General features: G+C 48.2%; 1 protein-coding gene across 1 annotated transcript; it reads left to right on the top strand.

Annotated features, from left to right (window-relative positions):
• Positions 1–3,482: 3,482 nt before the first annotated feature.
• LOC125947292 (E3 ubiquitin-protein ligase MARCHF3-like) lies at positions 3,483–8,756 on the top strand. Its single transcript, XM_049671708.1, has 2 exons — positions 3,483–4,062; positions 8,126–8,756. Exons 1-2 carry the CDS (start codon positions 3,513–3,515, stop codon positions 8,605–8,607), a joined length of 1,032 nt encoding a protein of 343 aa, XP_049527665.1. The 5' UTR covers positions 3,483–3,512; the 3' UTR covers positions 8,608–8,756.
• The last annotated feature ends 344 nt before the right edge of the window (positions 8,757–9,100 follow it).

Raw genomic sequence — 9,100 nt, forward strand, 5'->3', positions numbered from 1 at the left:
CTCTCTTTTGTTTTTACATAACAGTATAAATGAAGGTTGAAACGTTAGCTACAAGAGTTACGAAGCTTTACGGATACAGCCGCCCTCAGTTACGAACACCAGCGTAGTCCAAGTCAGAACAGTTCCCACCACATTCAAGCATCAGAGGCGACGATTACTTATCGACGATACCACAACCCCAATAGTGGTATGTGTAATCATCGGGCACCTATGAGTGTAAAAAAAAGATACTCTCACCAAACATGTTCACATTCCTTACCATTAGTTAATCAGCACGGGCTCCACAACAAATCTTCAAGCCCTCCAAGAAACATAACTACGCCGCTCTCGCATATTTATAGACACCCCCTTGCACATTTAAGAGCCGCCTAAGAATGTACTTGAGATAATGGCTCACATTCGTAGTAACTACATTTGAATTGTAACATAGTATTTTATTTTGCTTTTAACACATTGTAACGGTACTCTGCATATTATAACTATTATTTTTCCGCTGCGATCAAGCAGTTGTGTAGGTAGTTTAATCTTCGTTTGTTCTTTCGTGTTCATCAAAATTGCATTTCCTATTACCATCTCACTACTGACCACTGTATGTACTAAATTTTTGTGGGCCTGAAATAAGCAGGTTCCCATGGCGGTACATTGGGATCTTCTAAACACTAAAAATCACGTATTTGTCAAAGTTGTCCTTCGGAAATAAACTTCACTTCCCTGCGAAATCGTTGCTTTGCAATAACTTCAGATTTAGACTACACACTTACCTGTACCTGGCGTTTGCCAAACGCAGCTCCGGACGTCGTCACTCGTTTGTGCGTGTCGTTGGCACTTCCTGCCCCCCGAAGTTGTCTTCAATATTTCTGGTGTCCTCGCTTGTCGGGGTCAACATCCGCAACGACAGAAGACAACAACACACGGGGACCTGCCCATCATTCGTTAAAATCACATCTATCTCGAACTGTGGTGCGAGACGGCGCTTTCGACGGCACCGACCATGCATTGTCAAGAATTCCCATCCGCAAGACATAAACACGGGGCCACCGATTCAGCACCACGCTCGCCGAAGTTTCGCACAAACGGTCGTTATTGGCACTGAAAAGCGACGCAACACTCCGTTCTAGCGAAATTTTCCAGTCCCTGCGATCACACAGCAAGCGCAAGGTGGCATCGATGCGTCGCAGAAATACACCAATGTAAGGACGTTATTGCCACGTGGGCCTGACAGCAGATGCACTTTGCTCCCGCGAGGAGCTACTTTCTAAACTTTTGTCTTCCACCTGCCCAGTCACTCCCAAACGATCAGTTGTGACGTGTACAGCATCAGTAAGCCATCATCACTCAACGGTCGCGATCACAGCACCACTGCCTGTCCATTGCATTTGGTTTCGTTGCTTTCTACTTCGGTAATGTGCAAAGTGTTCCTGTGCTGCCGTCTGCAGCCCGTCGCTGGAAACGCTTTGGAAGTGTTCTGGAGCTTTCGTCGGTTTATTTGTGTACCTGCGCCCATGTTGAGTGTGTGTCGGTCGTGCGTTTTTTTTATCTCAATTAATTATTACTGGCTTCTCAGCAGTAGGCCTTTTCTGCAAGTCATGTAGCACTCACCGACTACTGGGTGAGCAGGCCTGTGTGCGCTGTTGTGCTAACAGTGCGGCCGATAAAGGCATGCTGAGTTCCGTCTGCCGACGCGGCTGCCCTGGAGTTTGTTGCCGCTGATGTCTGCTCTGATGTATTTCTTCTACACATTCATTAGACATTTCGCATATTCAAGAAGGCTTCGAGCGTAACCTTCCGCGTCGGATTTGCCAAAGCGGTGCATTTGTTTACACCGACATATACAGTCACAGACCGTTGGTAGCTTCGGATATTGTGGACACGGTTCATCACCGATATGAAATAATGTCAGAACGTATGAACGCATACATATCTGCGCCTATGAGCCGCGTTATTCCACCCTGAGACGAGTCAATATTAGTGGCCCAGCCACTTCGACAACGGCAACTGTGATCCGATGAATATATTACGGGCTGCTCATTTATTCCTGACTACCGTTTCTATAACTTCACCATACTTACAGAGTGCCTGCGCTCGGCATAAGCGCGCAATTATAGTCCGTGTAGTTCTCTCGCGAAAACGCGGATGCCATCGCTGACACCGTTGATAACTGAGCGAGGCGGTTGTTTGTGCTCCTGTACCGAATGCACTGTCTCTTGTTTCCCGTTGACGCAGATGTAGACAGTGCTTCGTTGTAATTAAGAAATATGTCAGCATAACAACCCATTACCGACCCACTCATCTATGAAGCGAATGGCGTCGTATAGGGAATGGTGACGCATGGATGTCGGCACAGCGCAGTGTCGCCGCGTGGTGCGTATTTTGTAGGCACCGTGCCAATTGAAGAGAAGTTGATATCAAATCGCTATAGGACCACAATTGAACTAAAAGAGCAGTTTTCTTCGTCGTGACTACTTAGTTTTAGGTTCAGGTCCACCGGTAGCTTGTGCGTGAATTCAACGGGGCCAGGCGTAGCCAAACCCGCGCAAAGCAGGATCAACCTTGACTGAACATTGATCATGTGCATGGCTTGAGAGGACTGGAGCTTGTGCATTTCAACTTCGAAGGCTTGTTTCGACTAATTTTGAGCACGATTTATCACATTGGGACAGAGCGATGAAGAAGAAGTTTTGAGAGGCCTTGAAGAAGACGAAGCTCGGGACTTCGCGTGCTTACTATGATCTTGTCAGCCGCTGCCAGTCTTGTAAATACACTGTAAATACATTTCTTACTTCTTTTCCCCGTAACATTTTTGGTGGAGTTGATAGAAGTGAAGGCGCTGCGGCTATCACGTTGTCGGCCAATTGCGTGGGGCTCGGTCAAACGATCTGGTCGGTGCGTTGACCGCCAGTACTGTCGACAAGAAAGCCCGTCGCACTACGACAACTCGCGCCCGTCGGTTGCGTTGTTGTCGGCCTGTTATGACAAAATGGTCTCAGCGACACACTGCGACGAATATTCAGCCAATAGTTGAGGTTAGCCTATTGTCGGTCTCGTATGTTTCACTCGCATGTGTCACCGCGCGTTAAACGAGTACGTGAAGGCAGCAACGTGCAAACACCAGCAAGAGAGGGTCGACGCTGCAAAAAGACTATGTCAGCAACGTGATGGTTTTGAAATGTCGGACAAGTGTAACGAAAGCGTTTATCGATAAATTTGCTAGTGATCAATGCAAGGCGGCAACTAGGTGTAGTTCACGCTGCAGTCTGGACGAAAGCCCTGGGCGCTTCCTGTCTTACGCTGCGCACGTTTTCGGCACAGCACCGACGTAGAGATATATATACCAGTAGAGTTCGAACGCGGTACACGACACGAGTGTTTAGCTGCAGTGCGTGTCCGTGCGCTTTGTTATTCTTTCGGGGGACTTTCCCCCGATATCAGGCCGCTCCCTTTCAAAACGTTTCGCGACTAATCCGCTAGGGCAGAGCGCATGCGCCGTTGCGCCATTCAAAGAGAGGATTGCGATGCACATGCTGGTATCCGCGAGACAACGTCGTTTGACACCAAAAACTGGAGGGATCGCTCGTATCCGAGGCAACGCCACTGACTCACATCGGGAAGCTGGCACCGCCATGGAAGAAAGTGACGTGGAACTGTTCCAGGTCAGCGACCTCATGCAGCGACACCACTCGCTTCCCGAGACGTCTTCGGACGCGAGGCTGCGGAGCAGAGTGAACGTCAGCAGTACGCCGAAGCGAGCCAGTAACGTCATCACGAGCCGGATTGGTCACTTGGACTGCCACACCGACCCTGTGACGAGGAAGCGTCCACGGACTTCCTTCTACCTCGAGCAGGGTCCGAACTCTTTCACTCCGGCCAGACATCTGCCGACGCCGATCAAACCGCGAGCGTCGCCGTCCGAGATAGCTAGCTGCTTCTCGGGCGAGTCTAAGCACATCAGCTTCGTCAGCGGTCACCCGTGGCCCTGTGGCCACAGCTCCGGAGAACAGGTGGTGGGAGCTGTCCATAGTCTGGCTTTCAGCAGCGGACCGATCTGCCGGATTTGCCATGAAGGTATATGGCCCCGATTTCACTTTGAGCTTACGGATGGTGTTCTTCTGACGCGCCGCGTGATAACTTGGTCAATGTTACATCGGATATTTTTTTTTGAAAAGAGAGGATGATCATGAGAACTACATAAAACCAAGCAAGTTGTTAGTGATCCACGGTACGAAAACACCATCGTAGAGAGCAGGGACACAACAGGAAAGCAATAAGTGTTTTCTTTGTTCATTCTTTGTTTTTATTTGTTCGCCTGCCTTTCCATACTAGCAACATGCCGTCAGCAGCAAGTGAGCCTATCCTGGCAAAGTCATGCCGCCAAACAGTCACAAACGTCTCCGCTTAAAGCGTGTATGATTAAATGCGTCAGGGACTTAAAGCGGTCATGAGCCTTTCCCGTACCATTAACAGGAATTCAAGCTTTGTGCTACGTTTTTTTTTGTGTGTGTGTGTTCGTAGTAAATGTTTTCTTTATATGCGAAAACTATACGTTTCGTGCAGAAAAGTTGCTATGGTGTGCATCCGTATTTACAACCTTCTTCAGGAGTGTACAACGTATAACTTCATTCTTGTGAAAGTCTAATGCAGCTTAACAAATCACAGATATTAGTTAGTGAACGATGGGACTCTGCTGTTTCAACCCACAACCTAGCTGCGATTTTTTTTATACATAGTGATTGGTAAGTAGTGTTTTGGCAAAGTGTTTTTTACAGCATGGATTGCAATGTGCTTCGACTCAAACAAGGAATGACTAACATTCTAAATTGACCGGCAATATAAGTTCTTTTACGCTTTTGTAGCGAATTCAGATATTGTACGTAATATACGTACAGTCAACCACAAAAGTTTGCGGACCACGCGAGCGCGTGGCCAAGAGCCTCTTCGCGACACTTCCGCTACGTCACCAGCGATCGACAGCAGCGCTACGTTGAAGACGCATCCCTCCTTAAATCTATGGCCTGTCTATTTTCGCACTGTGCGCAAATATTTTCTACCTATCTCTTTCAACGTGACGCGCTCTTTGTTAGCCAGGGCTACTTGCTTATATTTTGAGAGCAGAATATCAGTACAAGTAATCAGACAGCGTATTCTTCGGCTGTTATCAGTTCTATTTTCGCGTAGCCACGCTGTTTTTTTTTTTTTTCGTGAGTGCGTGAGTGAGCGGTGAGGCAGCCATGGGACACAGATGCTTAGTCAGTAGGCAGAATTTTTCCATTCCTCCCCCATCGCTAAGTGACAGTAGCGGCCGGGATTTGATCGCCTGCGCCCAGGTTTTGCTGCGCAAAGCCCGAACCACCGCGCTGCTATAGTGGTTACATTTAGAAAAATAAGAAATAATCGGGTGCGATGACTCTTTTTATAACCCTTTGCGACACGGCGTCCTCGTTTGGGGACTCGAACTTCGGAGGCGCGTCCCACGCCACGTGTTTCTTCAAATGACCTAAAACTCAGTGTGCACATTCGTGTCCGCTTCCTGATGGGACAACTAGCGGTCAGTTAACTTCATTGTCCTGCGTATTGCTGCAGATGATCACTTTGCTGGAGACACTACCATGTTAGACAATCGTTCGACGTGCCGCGTTCCAAGACCAACGTCAAGAGTATTTTTTTTCTCCGGTCGACACGAATACAACCGAAAAAGCAAGTGTGCATGCGTTTCGGGCCTAATAGTTGATTCTTTTTATGCAAGCATTGAAGCTGACGGATTTCAGAATAATTAGATAATGAGTTATACGCTAATTATTTTTTTTACTGAAACTCGCACAAAACAGCACATTGCTTCGTCTTCTTTCTTGGAATGTAATAGTGAGCGTCTTGAAATGATGCCATGCGCATTTGACGCATTTGCAGACAGTGCATCATAATTCGTGTCTGAAGGGGATGAATTTATTCACAAGACATTTACAGAAGTGTCATGAAACATAGGTCTCTCAATGATCTAGTAGGAAGTGAAATGTCCGCCGTTTTCTAGCACCTTATTGATGCGTGTGGGCATCGACTCGTACAAAGATTCAGTAATCTCCGGTCGACCGCGCAGGCTTTCCCATTCTTGTGCGATCGCTTGCCACAGCGTATCGGCCGTGCGGCCGCGGTTGGCTCGTGTGGACAGCCGTTTCTTCAACATGCCCCAGACATTTTCTATGGGATTCAAGTCGGCGCCACATGGAGGCCACTCAAGCTGGCAAACAGCATGTTCTTCTAGCAATGACTGGACGATACGTGCTTTATGGATCGGGCTGCGGTCGTGTTGAAAAAAATAGCAGCCGTCGCTGAAGGGACCGTCCAGCGCATACGGAACGAGGTGTCTAGTGATGACGTCGCAGTACCGTGACGCAGTGAAGGGCCCTTCCAGACGCACAAGGGGACCAAGGCCATCTTTGCTGATTGCTCCCCACACGCTCACGGAACACCGTCCACTGGATAGAACACTCTGTGTGTAATTAGGCAGATATCTGCAAGAAATAGCATACAATTGGGTTCCAGCGGCGCGTCTAAAATGTTGTGATTCCTCTTGCGTATGAACTTTATAATGCTGTTATAGAGTTGCAATAGAAAACGTGCAAACATCATTAGATAGTACTGAAAGACCCACTGGCAGCTTTTAATTAGCTTCAGAGTAAGTAGTACTATGAAACAATCGTTAATGTTTTCAACATAATACCACTACAGAAAAATCTCGTAATGTCCAAAAGCTCATTTTACGTGAAACATGTTGTGATGCAGAATTAGCTTCGTGAATTAACTGCCAATACACTGTAAACACACCTGCAGTTTAGTGGACGCCAAACCCGCTTCCGTTGGTCCCAGCGCGTGGAAAAAGTTGACTCGTCGCTAAAGATGACATCGCCCCATTTCTCTGTTGTCCAATCTTTCATTGCTGTAGCGAACATGAGTCGTTCTTGTAGCTGGCTGTCTGAGAGGCAGGGCTTCTGTGCTGCTACGAAAGACTGCAGGCCAAGCTCACTCAGCCTTCTTCTTACAGTCTCAGACGATACCGTGAGCGAGAGCGCTTCTCGGATATCCTCTGCACTTTGAAAAGGATCAGCCACGATGGCGGCCGTAATCAGGCGGTCCTCTTCCTCAGTCGTGGCCCTTGGACGCCCACTGCGCTCCATATCTGTGAATCTGTCATCGTCGCGGAAAGCTTGAATAATCCTATTCACGGCAGTCCGGCTCCTGTTGGTTCGGCGGCAGATTTCGCGCTGAGGTATTCCCTCTATAAATAAACGCACAATGTGCCTTCTTTCGTCAAGTGGAACACGCAGCGGCATCTTTCCAAATAGGCAATCACCACGTGGCCTGAAGCAAGTCTACTACGTTTTCAGCGACTGATGCGAAGATGCGCCTATGTGTGAAAGAAAATTTTCTATGCATCCGCTTTTTCTTTATTTTTGATGACAGTGAAACACCTCCCTACCCTTTCTCTCAAGACGCAGAAGCAGCAACACTCATTGGACCAAGATGCTGCCAACCAAAGTGCGCCAGTAAACGTCGCGTAAAAAAATCGTCGCAGCGCTTCGTGAAACTTATCTACCCACTGGCACACCAGTCGACAAAGGTTGCAGTGATTGCTCCGATACTGCTATCAAGCCAGATATGTGGCGGTCTTATCGCAGACAGCGCTCTGCGTCAACACAACGAACTAACAATGTCATGCACGGGAATAAAAAATTAACAGGCAGGCGAGTACCAAGAGGGCTCATATCCGGGAGAGCGCCCCTGTCGCCGCTAGGTGGCGTACCGCTAGGTGGCGCGGATAGGCAGTCTGGCACGCGCTCGCGTAGTCCGCAAACTTTTGTGGTTGACTGTACGTTCTTCAATACATTAAGTAGCGAAGTTTACTTGCAAACCTTTTCACCACAGTAAAGGTTCTAGTGTTTAAACTCAAGTGTACCGCGAGTACACGTCACCTTGTTAGCCAGTTTGTAACTTGCGATTGCCTCAGCAAAGACAAAGAAAAGGATCGAGTATGATTCGCAATAAAAATAAAATAAAAAAGCACTGTTGCCATCGGCAGTTTTTCTTGGCCCTGCAGCATTTCAGAATTGATTCCACCAGTTTCAATCCCTCGTAGGTGACCATGCGGGACCGCTGTCGTCGTACTGCGCATGCGCAGGCACCATGGGCGTGCTGCACTATCGCTGTCTCGAGCGCTGGCTCGTAACCAGCAACACCGACTCGTGCGAGCTCTGCCACGAGCGTTTCCCGACGACGCGCGTGCGCCGAACGCTGTCCGAGTGGTACCGAGAAGCGCCGAACCTGCGCCGAGCCGTCGTCGCCGACGTCGTCTGCTTCGTCCTGCTCAGTCCGATAGCCGGGATGGGACTGGAGCTCTGCGTTCAAGGGGCCACGACGCAGACAACGACCCGACAGGTGGTACAGGCTGGCAGTCTTATCGTCCTCTCTATGCTGCTGATAACGGCGTTTCTGATCTGGTCGTATTTCACGGTCAGGTATCACTATCGCTGCTTTCGCGACTGGCAAGAGGACAACGCCAAGATCGTCCTGGTGCCTCGCGGGGACTTCAGGATTGACGTTGAAGAGTCCCCAACTTGAAATTGGTTATTGTTGTTCGCTTTCTTTTTTCTTTTTTTAAATCCCGTGTCGTTTAGTTTTCTTTTATCTGCTCTTAAGTATGTGCTGAAAACGCTGTTATGTGAGGACCTATGTAACGAACTGTTTTTAATCTTCTCCTGGTGTATTAAAGTTTTGTTAATAGTCATTCTCTCTTCCTCACATTACTTTGCACTGAGAAGTGTTTTCTTTCTTTGATCAGAGGTGGTCATAGCGCTAGAAGACACGGACAAGAACGAGAGAACACGACGAGCGCTATCAACTGAGTTGATAGGTAGAGCTCGTCCTGTTCTCTCGTTCTTGTCCATGTCTTCTAGCGCTATGACCACCTCTGATGTATATAACCAACTAGCCCAAGAAGCCATACTTGTAAACTTATTTCTTTGGTTTTCAGACATGGCCGCCAAAAGCTGCAGACTTTAGATATGCTCAGATAACGCTTGCCATATTAGCGAGCTGGAGCTGTCTTCAGTGG

This window comes from Dermacentor silvarum, chromosome 7, assembly GCF_013339745.2.
Source record: "Dermacentor silvarum isolate Dsil-2018 chromosome 7, BIME_Dsil_1.4, whole genome shotgun sequence".
Lineage (NCBI taxonomy): Eukaryota > Metazoa > Arthropoda > Arachnida > Ixodida > Ixodidae > Dermacentor > Dermacentor silvarum.